The sequence below is a fragment of the Perna viridis genome, chromosome 3 (genome assembly GCF_037379345.1).
Source record: "Perna viridis isolate PV_CMFRI_1.1 ecotype Kerala chromosome 3, ASM3737934v1, whole genome shotgun sequence".
NCBI lineage: Eukaryota > Metazoa > Mollusca > Bivalvia > Mytilida > Mytilidae > Perna > Perna viridis.
The window spans coordinates 3,420,682-3,439,318 of NC_142447.1; the positions used below are offsets into that span (position 1 = coordinate 3,420,682).

Genomic DNA, 18,637 nt, shown 5'->3' on the forward strand with positions numbered 1-18,637 from the left:
CAGTTTAACTGCACGAGTGAAGATGTCTATTTAAATGACTACATAGTTTAAGCTCTATTGATACTAATTCAATAGACGAATTCCTGTAGCAAAACTGGTTATTTACCTTGGGTTATTCCAGTTCAACAAAATCAGAAAGCATGGTCAACTCACTGTAAAATTAGTAAGCACGTAGACCTCTTGCGTCCACCGTAAAGACAAGATTAACTGACTGTTACATTGTGTATTTCTTAATCAATGATCAATGACTTTTTTCTATTATAGTTTAAACTATAGACAGTATCTGATAGATAATTTCAGATCAGCGAAGCTGATTTTGATGTACTGTACTAGTTTGAATAAAGGCTAAAAACCACTAATTCCACTTTCCATAGGCTTCTATGCTAATTTCACAATATTCAATGGCTTCTCTGGACTTTACCTTAACTTTAACCTGCAGAGGACTATATATCAGCATGATTCTACATATGTCAGCTCACAATCCTCAGAATGGCATGTGGGGTTAGCAGACTTGCAGTGCAGTACTGGTCACCGGAAGTGAAGGGTCTATAAATAGCATGGGAAATCCCAGTGTTTTCACAAGACAGGGGTATATTTAAAAATCATTATGGAGATTAGGCTTCACATCACAAAAAGCAAAATGCACCTATAAAATGTACAGAAATGTTTTTCCTTTCAGAAACTGTTTAAATTTTTTAAATAAGATGAGAACTTCTTTCACAGCACTATGAGGAACAGGGGTAATTTCTGCGTAGGACTATTTTTGCGTACGTTCCAAATGTTCATTGGTTGAATTGGTGGTCTGTAACCTAAAGGGGCGGATTTAGCACGGAGTGTGGCAGAGCTTTGATATATTAGCGAATATGCCCCTCTGTGCAGGAGATTGTCATGGGAGGTTACTGATCATATAGATGTCGGTCAAACTGGCCACAAGGGCTTGAATCTGTGGGCAGCACACCCTTGCCCCAGTAGTTTTTACGTTAAGTATTGAATAATTTACAATCGTTGACAGAAAGTTGTGGGGATGGGCAACGTTCAGAGGAAAATGAGAGCAAATGACTTTGCTCAAGAATTAAAGCAATGAATGTAAGACGGACAAATACGGTGTTTGCTCTTAGTAATTAACCATATAAATGAATGAATTGAGTCTTATAGTATGGTAGTAGACAATGAAAAAGCCTTTATTTACGAGTATGGATTAATAGCAATTATATGTGGTCGTAATCTACTATGGTTTCCTGAATTTTACGTTTTCGTAGAGAACCCTCGATTCATTCGCACGATATTGAATTTTGTATATGAATTTATCAACACGATTGAGTTTAATATGCAGGGGCTTTAAATATCTATACTCATAGTCCAAAATACATATTTAATACTTCGGATTTTAACAGATTAACCTAATAATCGCGATTAAAACCATGTCACTTATAGCGAATAAATTCCTTATAATATCATAACATGTTAAAGTAAAATCTGCTTAACCATTTTGTAATTCAAATACAACATGTACATAGTTTGATATATTTCTTATGGAATAAAGATGACATCAAAACTCATATTTATTAGTTTGTTTGTATTCTATTTCATAACTGGTGAGTAAGAAATTAGAACAGGCGTGTTATATCGTCAAAGAGGCACGTTAATGGGTAAAAGACGGACCTGAAACGTCAACCTTCACTCGTTGATTTTTTTTTCCATTAGCCATAGTATCTTCCATGTTACATTGAACATGACATGGGCAGCTCAACAGACATCGCGAGATCCCGCATGGTTTACGGGATAGTATTGCAACCTGGCTGTTATATTTTTATAAATATGTGTACCATACTATTTGATTAAGTCTAATTGATAGTCATTTCAGAGAACGATTACCCCACCGAAGCACTCAAGTATATGTTGTCAGTTTAACTTTAAATTTTCCTTGTGTTTCACTTGGTTTCTATTTTTTTCTGGATTTTTGTTTGTTTTTTTGTTTTTTGTTTTGTTTTGTTTGTTTGTTTTTCATTTTGCTGCTTCTAGTTTATATGCTACATATTTTCCCCGTAAAGTAGACACTTTGAAAATTACCATTTAATGAAAACCATAAACCTAATTGCTAATGTGTTCCCCACGCCGTACCTCAAACCACCAATGGGGTATTTCAATGTCTTGACGTGAATCTAGCATCAATTATTCATACTTGATCAATGAATATATTGATTTCATAGTATATCAGAAAGAGTGAAAAATGTTTGTTACATTATCCTATTATATACAAATCTATTTATTCTTGAATATAAAACATAATTATAGCTTTATTATATTGTTTTTTTTTTTATTCAATTCTTCAGGTTGTTTGGGAGGAGACACATGTTACTACTTCAGTAACGCCCTCGGGACTTCGACATTTTACTACTGTAGCACGGGGTGTTGTGGTTACTATTACAGTAGAGAGTGCTGCAGCAAGTAAGTGTGGTCACTTTGGGTACGACATATTACAACTGTAACACTGAGTGTTGTAGGTGTTGCTACAGTAAGGTGCTGCAGCAAGTAAATTTGATCACTTTGGGTACGACACATCACAACTGTAACACTGAGTGTTGTGGGTTTTGCTACAGTATAAAGCTTTAGCAAGTAAGTTTGGTCACTTTGGGTACATCTTACAATTGTACTTGAACTGAGTGTTGTGGGTATTGCTACAGTAAGGTGCTGCAGCAAGAAAGTTGGGTCACTTTGGATACGACATTTTACAAATGTACTAGCACTGAGTGTTGTGGGTGTTATAACAGTATGGTGCTGCAGCAAGAAAGTTCGATTACTTTGGGTACTACATTTTACTACTGTAGCACGGGGTTTTGAAACGTCAAGTCCAAGTGCCGAAAAACTAAACCAAAAAAAACAGAGAAATTAACCGAGAATTTCTTTAACTACATTTGTTCATGCAGTGAAATAAAAAAAGCTAGATTATTAGGCAATGAATCAATCGATTGTTCTCTATTGAAAATAAACGATCTACGATTTGATATATTCTCTTAAAGTCTAGGTATTTAATTTTATCGTTTTAGCGTTGGTACCATAGCAGGATCTGTCGTTGGAGGTCTGATAGTCCTTGCCATAATAATAGGAATAATTACGTGTTGTGTGTTAACACATAAACAACAGCAGGAGAGACTCCGGAAACAGAGACAACAAGCAAACATAGTCACCATTGGTAAGTGGGAGACCACTGGCGGAACCAGGGGAGGTGTTCTGGAGTTGATCTTCCCTTTTTGTCGGAAAACTTTGTGCATAATTTGGACAAAAATTGGCAAATAATTTTTTAACCCTTTTTTCTGGACCCCTCTTCCTGAAATCTCTGAATTCGCGCCTGAAAACAAAAAGCAAACATTGATTCTACCTGAAAGCGATAAGTGACAACAAGCAATATAACTGTTCCGATCTGTAAGTAATAGAAAACAACTAAGCATGGCTGATGTTGATTAGTAGAATACAACAAACATAGTCACAACCGGTAAGTGATAAAAGGCAAACATCGATGCCATCGGAAAGAGATACGCATGCAGAAGACAAACACTCCTACCATCGGTAAGTGAGACAAAGCAGGCTAATACTGCTACCATCGGTAAGTGAGACAATGGACAAACAATACTACCTTCAGTAAGACAACACAGGCTAACACTGCTACCACCGATAAGAGAGACAACGCGGGCAAACACTGCTACCATCGGTAAGTGAGACAACGCGGGCAAACACTGCTACTATCAGTGAGTGAGACAACGCGGGCAAACACTGCTAACACAGATGAGAGAGACAACGGGGGCAAACACTGCTACCATCAGTAAGTTAGAAAACGGGCAATCACCCGTTAACATCGGTGAGTGATCAAAAAGGAAATGTTGCCACCATTAGTAGTGGTAGAAAATGAGTGATACGAAGTGATCTAAACATCACTAACGGTGTTTGACAAGCACACATTGACCTAGGTGATCGATATGGTCAGGAGTATATCCGTTTCAGATATGACCAACAATCTTTATATGAATCCCACAATGATTAAACTAGATATTTTATGAGCTCAACTCAGTGGGGGTTTCTAGAAAAGCAGAGGACGCCTACCCTACCGGTGCACCCGGTCCCTGTTTCTAATTTTAGGGGATTACGAGTTGCTCATTTACTTTTGTTTCTTTGTATGTGTTATTTTGGTTATTTCATGTTCTTTTGTGTTTGTGTCCTTTTTTCCTGTCTAGTTTTTATCCTTAGATTATATTCTTTCGATTTCCGCTCAAATCTTGGTTCCTCTTTAACGAAGAAATGATAGACGAAAAACGGCTTGTTTTCGTTTCAAAAGTTTTCAGAATTATAATTGCACGTACAATATATCTGTTTCATAAAAAGAAGAAATATATGTTGATGTCTTCTTATTTGTAGTACATGCAGCTCAAAATCCATATTCTCACCCACCACCTGACTATTCGCCGTTTGGACCTGCCGGAGGAGCTACAGGTCAAAGCAACCCTGCCTACCCGCCTAACGGAGGTTACGGATATGGACAAGGAGGTAAAGCGGAAAACAAAAATGGTGGAATGATAACAACATCACATGCTGCAGACCCTCCCCCTTATGCTTAAAGAAAATACTCAAATTTGATATCCGTGTTTGATAATAGTTATTATAATAAAGGTTTTGGTTTTCATGTTGCTTTTCGATGTAAGCTTTATGAATATACTAGACTAATCAATAAACATGGAACTGTTTTTAATGTCAGACTCTCCTTCTGAATTTTTATGGTTGCTTCGATTCTATTTCTAGTATCGGAATATATAGTAGAGTCATGGAGTGGGGTATTGCTAGTTTTCATGGTCAAGATTAGATTTTTAGTGAGCAAGCAGTAAATTGATATTATACAACAGACGAACGGACGAACACCAAGGGACAGATCCAGAAATTTTGCAAAGGGGTCCACTAAAAACTCTGGCTGTCATTTCCCCATTTTGCCAATGTCTTCACGAAATTAATAAAACTTTCCGACAAAAGGGGGTTCCAACCCTTGGAATCCCTGGTTCCGCCACTGACATAATAACTAAATGTGAATGTACCTGCTGCTTTCAAATGTGAATGAGGGATATAATCACAGAAAGAACATAAGAAACATTAAACACATGTGAAGTATTTTACTCAAATTTTCTTTATCATACAATGTAAAACAGATGGTGAAATTACAAGGTGAATATATCAACATGACTTTAACAGATATCAAATATGGTATTATTTAAACAACCAAATCATGACTATGAAATTCATTCCCATTGGTTGGTTGTGTCACTGTAAAATGCATTCTCATTGGTTGGCTGTGTTACTTCAAGTACCAGTATTTCTACTAATCATGCCAAGATGTTTTAACATTGTATCAAATGTCAGTTATATCAAATACATGGCAATCCAATTCTTTCATCTTATTTTTATCTCATAAAGTTTTTCTATTGGTGCCATCTGTTGAAAGATTCTTTAAGACAGTACTCAAAGTTTTCTTAGCATGACTGCATGCACAACTAAACTGGTACCTATGTATTCATTTTTAACTCCCAGAACATTCTTGAATTAAGTACATGACCGTTTTACATCTATGTATGACTAAATAATTATGAATTCTGCTAATAAAACTATCACTTCCTTATTTGAAATCTGATCATTTGATCTATATATGTATGAATATAGATACATGTGTCTTAATTTTTAACACTTAAAATTATCACAATTTATCTTAGGAAGGATTTAAACAACAGGTACTTCATTCGTGTAACTCTTTTGTTTCTTCTATTTTACCATTTTCCCCTTTTTTTCAAAACATTGCATATACATTACTGACATGTACCCAAATTTCAACTAACTAAAGATTCAAAATAATCTCATTAGAGACTGTCAATGTATGCCCAGTGGTGGATCAGGGGGCCCAGGCTCCCCTTAGAAAAAAAATTGTTGAAAAATTGTGTGTGTTAAATCATGAAACACTCACTTCGTACTCCTCATCCGTGATCCTGTCAAGAAATTTTTTTGGGGCCCCCTTACCTAAAACTGGATGCGCCACTGATACCACATGACTTGAAACAATTAATTTTAGTATTAACATTTATCCTATAGTAACATTTGTTAGAACTGATAATTTTATAATTCAAAATGTAAAAACATTATTAAAGTACAATAATATGACAAAATTTAAACAAGGGGTTAGTACAAATAAAATGAATGACTTTTGTACTTAAGTAGCAGTCTTTATATAAAAATCAGACAGGATGTGATTCATGCATGTCAGTAACCCACCAAATTCACTTTTATTTCTTGTTCAGAATCAGTTATTGACAACATAACACATCTTAGCTTTTCAATTGGATGTTGCACTTTTGAGATAAAAATTACATTGTAAATGAAACTGGCACTTTGCAAGAGTTGTCATTCTTGATTTTGTTTGAATTGGTTGAATTTGGTGGGAGATAAATGCATGATTTTCTCAAAAAAACAGATCTGAATACAGAAATAATAATTGTTATTTGAAAATATAGCATATGTAAACTGAAAAGCATCATTTGTTTGGTTGGTTTTTCTACACCATAAATTACTTTATCATTGGCAGTGTCTGACTTTTATGTGGACTGGTACTTAAGCAAATCAAATATTGCACGTTTGATGATAAAAATTAACATTTAAAATTATGCATTTATTTGTTAGTTACATCCATCTGATTAAATTGGTGATTTTAAATCATAAATGAGGAGAGTTTTGTGAAAATCCTTTATATTCCGTCTTCAAAATCTTCTAAATATAGGGGCTGTTTGTTGTTGGTTACAAATATTTTGTCAGATCAAGTTTTCACGACTTCAGAGTGAATCAAATACAGTGAAACTTGTCTAAACCAATCTATGCATAATATGAAAACATGTTTAAACCAAACTATGTATAATATGAAAACCTGTTAAAACCAAACTGAATAATTCCAAAAACTTGCTTAACCAGATGCTCTTAAAAGTCTCTTTTTATCAATTCAAATGTATTTTAACATTGGTAAACTCAATACTTGTCTAAACCAAACCAATTTTAAACTCTAAAGGGGTTCAGTTTAGACAGGTTGCACTGTATGAGAAATTCCATGTGATACATTGTACCTCACTGAATGGAGCATGATATGATGTTAATTTGACTTGTAGGACTATCTTTTCATAAAACTACCTGATTAAACATAAGTTATTAGAATTTTTATAGTTTTGCTTTTTATATGAATAATAAACTTCAGATAAACTGATTACATAGAGTTAAATGTATCCTGTCTCATCTACACAGCAAAAAATGACACTTATGATAATCATACTAATTCAGTGATTGGGATTAGACAGGGCCATGTACTTTTTATCATATTCCTGCTGAAAAAGTCCCATCGAAATCAGAAATTTTTACACAGAATGTAAAAGAATGGCCCATTGAAATTCTGACAATCATTTAAAAAGGCCCATTCTCAGAATTTTAATCCCAATGACTATAAATTAATATTATAATCACAATTTTTGCTGTGATACCATGTCCGTGTACATGTATGTAATGTGTATTAATTAATTCGTCACAACAAATACATAATTTTGAAAGACGCGAGAGTTTTGATTTGCCTAAAGACCAGAATTTTCACACATTAAACATAGTTAGACTGAAGTACATACAATTTTCTATAATATTACATGTAGAAAGGACCTTAATACACTGAATAAAATAATTATAAATTCATGAATAGAAAAAAACATGCATTTCAAATTAAAAAAAAATATATGAGTTCACATAACAACTCAAATTTGAAAGAAAGCATTCAAATTCTCTGGGTTACTTTATTATAATCACATTCTCATCATAAATGAAAGTAAAAACTAGAAAAACTTTGAGCAAAGCTCACTTGGTCATAACACCCCACCCTACAAATAATCTAGTTAGAAAACCCAAAGTCATTCAGATGGAAAAATAACATAAGAGGTCAGCAATGGCACCACATGATAAAGAATGTACATGTATTAAAGATTTCATCAAAGTCCATTCAGTATTTTGAGAGGAGTTGTGGATTTGAACTGAGGACGGAAGAACAGACAGACTGACACCATGATCACTGTATACCACCCACTTTTCAAGTGGTGTAATAACCATCCATGTAGACTGCTGGAAAAAGTAGTAAGTACAGACCCAAATAAGAATCATGCAAATAAAGGGAAAAAAATATGGTCTATCTTATAAACAACATATTTCAGATGCACATTTATGACAAAAGAAACGGTAAGAACTGTCCTTTATGCTGCTAAAACAAAGAAATAAGTCCAGTTTAGTTTAATTAAATTTTTAAAATATTTTCCACCACTTTTTTAAGTACATGTATCCACTGAACCCAAATTTTAATGGCACATTCTTAAAAACATTGTACATAAGGCTTTTCAGAACTCCTTTATTACTTTCTGTGGTTCTCAATTCACTAATGGGACATAGTGCATGCAAACTTTTAAGACAGTTGATAAGAATATGGACCTATCCCTTACAGCATGATACTTAGGGGAGCCAGTACTTAAATACTATTCTTAATGGGATAATTAACTGGAAAAAGTGAATAACCAAAATATGATCATAAGAATACCCAGATTTAATAAGTGTAGAACCTGGCACAAGTCTTCAGAAGTTCTTGGCACTGAACTTTGATTTTATTTTGGTTATTCAGAATAAACAATTAATTATCTTATAACAGATTTTCTCCATATTTTTCCAGTATTTGCAGCAGAAATTTTAAATTTTGCAATCGGCGGATTGATATTCGTGTTGTGACATTTTGATGAGAGAAAGTCTAAGAGTGAAATTACAAAATATATTTTCAAATGTGAGTCATCAAAAATTATTTTACAGGGAAAATTTGGTAACTCACACTGCTATGTAATAAAATTTTATCATCAGTATGTATCATATCATTTCTTTTAACTATAATATCATGGAAGAGATCTATTTTCATATGTTCCCATTACATGAACACAGTGTAAATTGTAAATGTTTTAACTATGGTACTTTCATGGAATGTTTATTTTTTTTTCATCTAAAGTATACTGATGAAGGAGTAGTTCTCGCCAGCAAGTAATTCTTGCCAACCATTTTTTCGTCTGTTCCTGTAAAATAAGTTCACGCCCAAAAGTTAAAAAAAAAAATTTTAACAGATTGCTGATATTTTGCTCTCAAAAATGAGCTATATCATACACAACTTTTCATTGCAGAATAAAATTTTGGTAAGCAGATTGGTGATAACTGCTTCTGTCTTGTAAACAGCATGATCTACTCTCTGATCAGTAGATCCCTAAACACCTTCTATGAAAGTACTATAAATTGTTTTTAAAAAAATAGAAAAAGTCATGACCATAATACATTATAGCAGACAATGATGATGTTCAGAGGATACATTTTGTTTTCCACTGATTAAATAACAATCACCTGATGAACTTTCTTAATGAGCTGACTAAGCAATTGAGAAGGATATTTAAATTTTCTATTGGGCAATTCATCTGTTCAATTACAGCAAGTGAAATAGCTAACTTCGGGGAATAGAGGTGGCTTTCCCTTGATAGAATGATTCTTACCTGATGAACTGCCTTGGATATTAACTGTAAATTGACAAAGAGATTTAAACCTTCTATCATACATAGATTAAAATGTGTGTGAAATGATAGAAAACTTAAATCTACTTGTCAATTTTTCAGTTAAGGACCTGAGACACTTCATAAGGTCATGGTCATTCAATCTTAAGAAGACCATCTTTATCCCCTGAAGTTAACTATTTCACTTACTTCAATATCATACATGTTAAATCATGTGTACATGTATTTGAATATTTGTCTGATAGAAAACAATAATCTCTTTTAAGTTGTCAAGGAGACTTTTAATTTCAACATGGAAAGATGAAATCTATCCCCTGAACATCACAACTGTTTGTGCTGTAAAAGATGGAAAACATGAGAGATTTGTGACAATAACAAGTGCAAAAATGATCCAATGTTTATTATAAAAAAAATCATTGCACTTCGTATTTATAGAAACAAGAAGAAATTTGTTCAGACGATAAAAGCTTCCCCTTTAATGTAAATGAGGTGAATATGTCTCCCTCTAGACAAGAATTTGATGTGTGGCAGAGAGAAAAGTTGAACACCTTGTTAAACCTATCAAGCTGGAGCTTCATACTAAATTTAAAGTTGAGTATTGATCAGACATAAGTATGTATTTCATTTACACGTGTGACCAACAGTATAAATTCATTCAAGTTTTTGACCTACTTGTATATCTTTCCTATCATTAAGTCTTTCAGACTTCTATACTGATTTGACCAATTGAAAATAATGTAAACATTTTTTCACTAGTTTGTTGTAGTTAACTAAATCTGGCATTAAAACAAAAAATAGAGTAAAGGTCAGTGTAGCACATCGTAACAGTTGATGTATAGGTTTTATAGCGAGCAAGATAGTAAATTTCAGAGGATAGACCTGGTTTTCCCTTCATTTAATAGCCATTAATTAATGAGATGTCTTCCAATTCATCAATTGTTCAATTAAGTCTTAGTATTTGTAAGAATCAGGCAATATAGGAAAAATCAGAAACATGCATGTCAAAAACCCACAGATCTGACAATATAATTTCAATCATGGATGCTTTCTCCAATTAAGAAGACCATTATTTGATCTCTGCATCAGTGGCCATGCTCAGGAATTTTTCAATAGAATCTTAGAAAAATGAGGTTTTTGATGGAGTTATCTGCCCTTGAAATGTTCATTTTCAGTGCATTTCAGTGAAATTGTAACTCAATGGGCCAGCATGATATGGTAAATATTGTCTTCTTTTCTTGAATCTGATGGTGCAAATAGTCAAATTACACTTTCAAATTGGTGGGGTTTTTTCATGTTTCAACTACTGCCTGATTCTTACAAGGACTGACACTTAACTACTTAAGGGTTCATTATCGTTTAATCAAGGTAAAACCAACTATCTTCCCTGAAATTAACTATATCATTTGCTATAAAAGTCATTGTGATAGTTCTAATTGAAATTACCTTATTAACACAGGTAAAAATACAAGTATAGAAAATCCCAAACAATATTTCACGATATAAGATACAAATACCTCCTAACCAAGAAACAAACTTGGAACAAACATTCAACAAGTCAACCTTGTGTAGAAAATAACAACCACTCAATTACAATACAATCTCTCAACCCCTATACAATGTATTGTAAAAGTTTAATTTTCGTGGTGTACTAATTTCGCTATTTTTGAAAAATAGTACCTACTAAATTGAGTTTCAACACTATGGAACGCTTATCATTCTTTGAAACCTCAAAAATTGATACCCGCAAATATATTGACTTGATATAATACAAGAAAATTAGCAACCGAGAAAATATGTTTACAGTATCCAAAAAAAACAGTAAGAAAAAAATAAAAAAAGAGACCATGTCTGAATCAATCTGCAGTGTTAATATAATCTAACCTGGGTAACCCAAACACCTGTCTAATTAATTATTCTTCATTCCATGAAAGGATTTTCTGTAAACATGATTACTTTACAACGCACATTACAACAAGGCTCAAGAAGGGAGAACCCCATGAAATATTTATGAATCACATACATTACTTATCAGGTTTCATTCACTTTGCTAACTACCGTTCATTCATTCACATATAAAATAGCTTAGAACCACAATTCACATTGAGATCTTATTCTCTTTTACAGATTTAAATCACAAACAAAATGGATCTATCATTTCTAATTCAAGTAATATGTGACTCCCCTTTGAGACCCTCAATAAAGTTTTTTTTTGTATAATATCATATGGAACAACACAAAGACAAAAATTAAAAATTACAAAATATATTCATTAACTCTCTTTTGTTTCAGGGGCAACAATAACCTGTATGACATAATTCTTAGGAATCTTTGCATCTTCAATCCGTAACTTGTCAGACAGCAAACGTCCAGAATAAAACCACCTTTGCCGTGACGGCTCTACACCCTCCTCTTCACAAAGCCTCATTTTCAATTTCATCACAGTATCGGAAGTCCTTACATACATTTTGATATCTTTGTTCATATTGGATAAACGAAATTTTATTGGGATTTCCAACCCTGGTGAAGCATTTTCTGAGTCAAGTCCTGCATCACTTTCACTAGCATCTTCTATCAAGTTTGTTGGAGCACTTAAGGTGTAGACTGGTAGTTGATATCTATTTCCCAATTCATCATAGCTGTCCATAAGTGTTCCTATGAACCAAAATTACATATTTTTACTCTTATACAACAGCATTAGTTCAAACAATAGTATTTGTTTTCAAATATTTACTGAATTACATGATGCACAAAAAAGTTTGAAATTATAAAACCCAGTAAACCATTCATGTGCAATGGCACAGCTACACATGTATATGTACATGGTACATGTAGTTTAGACTTTTTTTCTGAAACCGGGATGAAAAGATGCAGTTGAGACAATTATTAAGTTTGCAGTACATGTAATTGCTATGCAAATCACTGTAAATTAATACAATTATAATAACTGTGTACAACTGCATTAAGGTGGCAAAAGTTGAATATTTCTTTCCTTATCAAAAGTTCATTCTACACAATCAATGTACAGGGCATCTCCTACAGTATGTATTTGTAAATCATACTCATAAACATTAACCCAATAATAAATAAATAATGCTTAAAAATAATTCAAAATGTGTAAATATACCATATCACAGTGTGTAGTGCTGATACAGGTACATGTCTGGTCCCAGTATGTTTTACACCATCCATCTTTTATAACTCGTTACAGAAGTAAACTTACCATGTGGTAGTGATATATTAGCACCATCAATTATTGCCTGAGCTAAACCATGATCCCCTGTTTCCAATGCATAGGCTGCTGCCTTCAAAGCATCCCATATTTCTTTTCTCCCTTCAAATGCTGGAGCTGTATCCCAAAACTCTTCTCTTTTACTCCTAAGCTGAGACTCTGTTAAAGGAATGTCGCTCTTCCATTTTGGCTTTTCTGGCTTCAATGGCTGATTTCTCCCAATGGAAACTAAAATTTTAGAACAAAGTACATAATACACGCATTAAAATTACATCAGGAAATAGTAATTTTTTTAATGCAACTTTTAATTCTAAAGCAAGAATAGTATATACTAAAGTAAATACATTTTTTGTACAATGTATTAGAGCTACATGTAAGATTGCAACTTTCTCTTGTTGGGAATTCTCGTAGAAAATACTTCTTTTCCATGTACATGTACATGTATTAACATGTAAATTTGTATTTACATGTACTTTGTGGATAGAGAAAATACAATAAAAAGCTCAGTTCAAGTCAGCTGTACTGTAAATATAATAATCTTAAGCAGCTACATGTAGTATGTGAACAAAAGATTGGGCCAAATAAAAATGTATGATCCTGGTGACATCCTGATAAAAGTACAAATGTACATGTACATGTGTAGGTATGATGTAAGGATTTTTTTTATTTTGATATTTTTAATAGTAACTCCTCTGTGAACATGATGTACTCTTGTACATGTATTCTACATACAACTTAATCAATTATATGTACAATATAGAGAACTGTCTTTCATAACAAAAATCATTGTTGATCATCAACATGTACCACTGTCAAGGGGTTCAAATTAGTGTAGGTCCGAGGTCCAGGACCCTTGGTTTCTAAATTTCATTAACATAGGTTCTGGACCTTCAATACAGTATATTAAAACTCTATTAAGCCTGTAAAGGATCCTTGATTTTCATCAGGTGGACTTAAGAATTTACAAAGGTCTTGGACCTTCCACCCTATTAAAAGCAAATTTGAACCCCTGCTGTCCCATGTAAGATAATCTTACAAACATGTAGGTCCGTAAAGAGATAACATGTAGGCTTATCAATTACAGCACAAAAGACCATTTTACAATATAAGTACACCAAGGTAGTCAAATACATGCATTCAGTGGTCATTCCTGGTCAACTGGATATTAGGCAAGGCATCATACATGTACATGTATGAACTGTGGTTTCTAAGAGTGGTGAATATATGTTTAATAGGTACTGTAAATCGAGAAGTGGCTTTTTATTATACTTTATGTTGTTATCCCACCCAACCTTGAAGTACATGTACACTGTATAGCTGTACAAAATATGTAGCTCATACATTTGTTCATGTAGACATATCAGGACAAACACACAAAAGTACAGTATCAGTATGGTTCTTACTAGCACTTTTATCAAATATAACTTGTGGATTACTTATAATGACAAAAACAATCACATGATATCATTTGGTTTGAAGTAAAATATGCACAACTCAGTATCAGCTGACATTACAATGTATCTTTTAAAATAATTCCAATTAAATGACACTTATTTAAGTATAACCATTCTTACCTGATGAATTATCACCATGTCGTCTTGACCCTAGACACCCTCCCATAGCCCCTCGGGCGGGTACTAGGACCGATCGCTGTCAAAGTAAACAAGGATGTATGTTGTTGTTTTCTCTCAAGTGTGAATGAATCCTGCGCTCTGATTGGTTCAAGTCAACGTGTCACCGAAGGATCAAAATCACCCATAACAACTTTTATATAAAAGTGAAATTATGTGTTTCTCGGTTGCTGCTAGAAATAAGAGTTTTCTTTGTCAAAAGTACAAATCGATGAAAGTTTTGACAGAAGGAAGATTAGCGGCGTTCATAATAATAAAGCCAAGTGCGGGCATGCACAGTTCTTTTCCGGCAAATTATAAAACCCGGTAACAAGATTCGTTATCGATACATTGTCGATTTTTTAAAATGCAAGAAAATATTTAACTGATTATATAAAATAAATATATATTGCGTCCTCTAACGCAAAATAGTTGATTTCATGCAGATTTTAACTTTCACTTTGTTTTGATAAATTAATAATGCGGTATATATTTGGATCCTCGTCTATTAGGCGTACTGGATTAAATGTCGAATGCATTAAGCAGAGTTAAATATTCTTGACACAAATAATAGTGCTGAGGTCACTATCGCACTGAAGAGAAATTATTTTGATTGCTAATACAGGGAATGCAATGGCAAAAAAAATGTCGAAGTGTTTTTTTATCCAAATTTCAAATGATTCAATCTTTCTCCGCCACCCTGGATGCATTTCAGTAATAAAAAAAGTAATCAAAATGTTTATAATGTAAATGCTATTTCTAAATGACCTGCCCGATTCTTGCATGGTTCTGTTTTAATACAAAATGCATTTGTTTGTTATCAGTTTATGTATGTGTGGTTTGGTTTAAGAGCATAACATCGATGGTAACTTACAATAGGCCGCGCGTGAATTGTAGTGGTGAATCCGGAGATTGGACCCTTTTTGTTGAAAACAATTTGTTATTGAGATTTTGTACAAAACTTGAACAAAAAGGAGCATACAATAGTCTGAAACCCATTTCTTTTCGAAATTTCTGGATCTGCCCTTGGATTTTGAACTACTCGCCCATTTCTATTTCAACTCTTTTTTTGTACAACGAGAAAGCTTGCATAGTTCCGACTGCGTGTGCTATACATGTTATGGGTTCGTATCGGTCACTGTGTGTGCGTCATGTACTTTTGTTAGTTGTGACTAATATCAAATTCAAAGCCTCTAGATCTTATACTGTTTAGGTCTTGTGGTGGATCGATCTATATGATTTGAATTGACTATTTTGGGGTTGCTTTTTTTTTGTTTTTTGTTTTTTTGTTTTTTTTTGTTTTGTTTTGTTTTTTTTTTTGTTTTTTTTTCTCTCGTTGTTTTATCAACATAAACAAACAAGCCATACTTGAAAAAGTCACTTTATTGCACATTACTGCATCAAATGACGAAAAATCAACAGGATTTTGATACTATGTGTTGTTTCCATGGTTGAAATTAATGCATAATATAAATAATGAATTGCCTTACAAACGAAGTATAACTAGTTTACAGCGAATACATGTATATTGGCTTTAGATTAAATATACACTTTTTGAAAGGCAATATTTCGCCAAGATGTTAATAGAAAATACCTATATACGTTGCTCACATATTATTTCACCGTCAAATCTGACATGCTATAACAAAACTTTTAAAGGTCATATCCTTTTCTAATTTTCCCTCCTATTTTTCCATGTGAACTTCCTGACAATACACTTCTCACGCCGCCACTGACGCCACCACTGACACCTCCACCAACACCACCACTGACGCCACCACTTACTCCACCTCTTACTCCTCCACTGGTTCCACTTGTGAGACCACCACCGATGCTTCCTGACTTCCTCCCGAAGCTGCCACTAATACTTCCTTCAATACTGCCTCCTGTTCTGCCATCAATACTGCCACCAATACTACCTCCGATACTGCCACCTGTCCTACCGGCACTACCACTGACACTACCTCCAATGTTCCCGCCTGATTTGCTGGCAACGCTTACACTTCCATCAACGCTATTTCCACTGGCACTTGTGACGCCAGCTTTAACTTTGATACCCTTTCCACTGGCACCACCTCCCGATACATCAGCTCCAAGGCCAAGACCAACACCCCCGTCACCACTTCTTGTGACGGCTATTTTCAACCCTGATCCACTGGATCCATCTCCCGATATTCCACCTCGGACACCTCCACCAAGTCCTCCACTAATACCGCCTTTAACGCTACCACCGACTCCACCACTTATTCTTCCGGTAGTTCTACCAGAAAGACGTCCTCCAGTTGATCCACTGATTTTACGACCAACTCCGCCACCAATGGTTCCACCGATAGAACCTCCAACAGTGCCACCAGTCCCACCAGATACCCCACCTCCTATTGATCCACCAATCGATCCACCGGCGCCGCCTGATATTCCACCTCTGATAGATCCACCAAGAGATCCACTGGTGCCGCCAGATAATTCACCTCCAATTGACCCACCTAATGATCCTCCGGTGCCACCAGATATTCCCCCACCGATCGCCCCACCTAGTGACCCACTGGTGCTTCCCGATAACCCACCTCTAATTGAACCGCCAAGTGATCCACCGGCTCTGCCTGATAATCCACCTCCAATTGATCCACCCACCGATCCACTGGTTCTACCAGATATACTTGCGCCTATTGACCCGCCGAGTGACCCACCTGATCCGCCACCTAAAAAACACAATTGAAACGTGCAACAACATATAACTTAAACTAATTAAAAGTATCATTGTCAAATGTTCATTAAGAGGAAACGATGGTAAAAATACAAAGAAAATGGATAATTCATCTTTTTATTGCAACTACTTACAACATCCAGGGACTTTTCCGGATCTTCTTTTTCTATCTGAAATAGAATGGGTATTTTTTTATCACCTCGAGCTTTTATAACTTATGACGACAAATCCCTAACAAAATAGAGCAGTAACACAAACTCTTTCAGCCACATGTAACACTTCTTCAGAAAAAAATGATATACAAGGCACTACCTGCTGACGATGGAAAGACAATATTATGCCATCAAAATGCGCATATTTTATATATAATCATGATTTTTCTATAGCTCACATGTAATCCTTTTGTGTATACATGATTTTGTAATACCTTCCCTAGCCACTGTCTTTCAATCCTGGATTAGGCCATCTGGTCCCAAACCCTGCATACATTTTTGTCACATTTTGTTTTTGTTTATTAGACAATGGTATTCATTTTAGGTATTCAGTAAAACCTATCTAAACAGGACCCTGAATATTCCAAAACACAATCTAATTTAAAATCAGACAGATCAATTGTTCCATAGGTCTGATTTTAATTAGATTTTTTTTTAAAAAAACCTGTCTAAACCGGACCCTAAATATTCCAAAAGCCTTGTCTAAAACGGACATTTTTTAAAGTCCATTATAGAATTAAAATGTATTTTAAACCTTGGTAAAGCGATGACATTAAAGTCCAAAAATGGTTCAGTTTAGACAGGTTTCATTGTATTTTTCATCCATTATAATAGGGTTTGTAAGTCTCGTTCTAGTTTCAGTTTCCCTTCCGGAATTTCCGGTGTAGAACGTATTGAAATCCGAAGACCGATATGCATTTTAGTGTGTACTTCCGGGAAATTCAAACGCTGCTCCACAGTGCAAAATCTTCTATTTTATGCTATTCTAAACATTTTTATCTCTTAGAACCATGATAATTGTCATTTTTAATCAGTATTTTTACCCAAAAATGATATTTCGCTTTTAATATTGACCTCAATGCTATGTTAATGACGAATCTCCATACATTTGAATGGTAGACTAGGACCCATTCTTACGAAACCACAGAGTCACGTGACGAGACTTACATACCCTATACTTACGCAGAGGGTCATGGTTAGGATCTACCGCTGACGCACACACCAGTAGAACAGCAATAGCAACGAAGTACTTCATCCTACAAAAAGATACAGTTAATACTTGTTACTTCAAAGAAGGGAGGACATTAAGAGTGTTTATTGGCTCGAAATACAGTATTACTATGTTTTGAACAATTTTCATGTTATTACAACAGAATTGAAATTTTTGGGCCATAATCATGGCCTAATGCCACTACACCTTGTCAGATTTCAACCCATGCAATATCATCTGCTGGATAAGCAATGTC

General features: G+C 34.4%; 3 protein-coding genes across 3 annotated transcripts; 1 reads left to right on the forward strand and 2 right to left on the reverse strand.

Moving 5' to 3' along the window:
- The first annotated feature begins 334 nt into the window (after positions 1-334).
- Positions 335-5,990, forward strand: LOC148620681 (uncharacterized). The gene is made up of 3 exons (XM_088574381.1): positions 335-2,448; positions 3,048-3,193; positions 4,411-5,990. Exons 1-3 carry the CDS (start codon positions 2,231-2,233, stop codon positions 4,608-4,610), a joined length of 564 nt encoding a protein of 187 aa, XP_088430507.1. The 5' UTR covers positions 335-2,230; the 3' UTR covers positions 4,611-5,990.
- LOC148620682 (ubiquitin domain-containing protein 2-like) lies at positions 5,139-14,758 on the reverse strand. Its single transcript, XM_088574380.1, has 3 exons — positions 14,439-14,758; positions 12,856-13,092; positions 5,139-12,287 (listed from the first exon to the last, which is right to left on the reverse strand). The coding sequence occupies exons 1-3, from the start codon at positions 14,482-14,484 to the stop codon at positions 11,905-11,907; spliced, it is 666 nt and encodes a 221-aa protein (XP_088430506.1). The 5' UTR covers positions 14,485-14,758; the 3' UTR covers positions 5,139-11,904.
- Positions 14,759-15,784: 1,026 nt separating this feature from the next.
- Positions 15,785-18,426, reverse strand: LOC148620683 (uncharacterized). Its single transcript, XM_088574382.1, has 3 exons — positions 18,354-18,426; positions 17,313-17,348; positions 15,785-17,173 (listed from the first exon to the last, which is right to left on the reverse strand). Exons 1-3 carry the CDS (start codon positions 18,424-18,426, stop codon positions 16,128-16,130), a joined length of 1,155 nt encoding a protein of 384 aa, XP_088430508.1. The 3' UTR covers positions 15,785-16,127.
- Positions 18,427-18,637: the final 211 nt, after the last annotated feature.

Excerpts from the sequence above, each read along its gene's own strand:
- LOC148620681 (XM_088574381.1), top strand. The coding sequence starts at position 2,231 with ATGTTTGTTACATTATCCTATTATATACAAATCTATTTATTCTTGAAT. Across the intron at positions 2,449-3,047 it reads AGTAGAGAGTGCTGCAGCAA|CGTTGGTACCATAGCAGGAT; the intron begins GTAAGTGTGGTC and ends TTATCGTTTTAG. Across the intron at positions 3,194-4,410 it reads AGCAAACATAGTCACCATTG|TACATGCAGCTCAAAATCCA; the intron begins GTAAGTGGGAGA and ends TCTTATTTGTAG.
- LOC148620683 (XM_088574382.1), bottom strand. The coding sequence starts at position 18,426 with ATGAAGTACTTCGTTGCTATTGCTGTTCTACTGGTGTGTGCGTCAGCG. Across the intron at positions 17,349-18,353 it reads TCCTAACCATGACCCTCTGC|ATAGAAAAAGAAGATCCGGA; the intron begins GTAAGTATAGGG and ends ATTCTATTTCAG. Across the intron at positions 17,174-17,312 it reads CGGAAAAGTCCCTGGATGTT|GTGGCGGATCAGGTGGGTCA; the intron begins GTAAGTAGTTGC and ends TGTGTTTTTTAG.
- LOC148620682 (XM_088574380.1), bottom strand. The coding sequence starts at position 14,484 with ATGGGAGGGTGTCTAGGGTCAAGACGACATGGTGATAATTCATCAG. Across the intron at positions 13,093-14,438 it reads ACATGGTGATAATTCATCAG|TTTCCATTGGGAGAAATCAG; the intron begins GTAAGAATGGTT and ends CTAAAATTTTAG. Across the intron at positions 12,288-12,855 it reads TAATATATCACTACCACATG|GAACACTTATGGACAGCTAT; the intron begins GTAAGTTTACTT and ends TTTGGTTCATAG.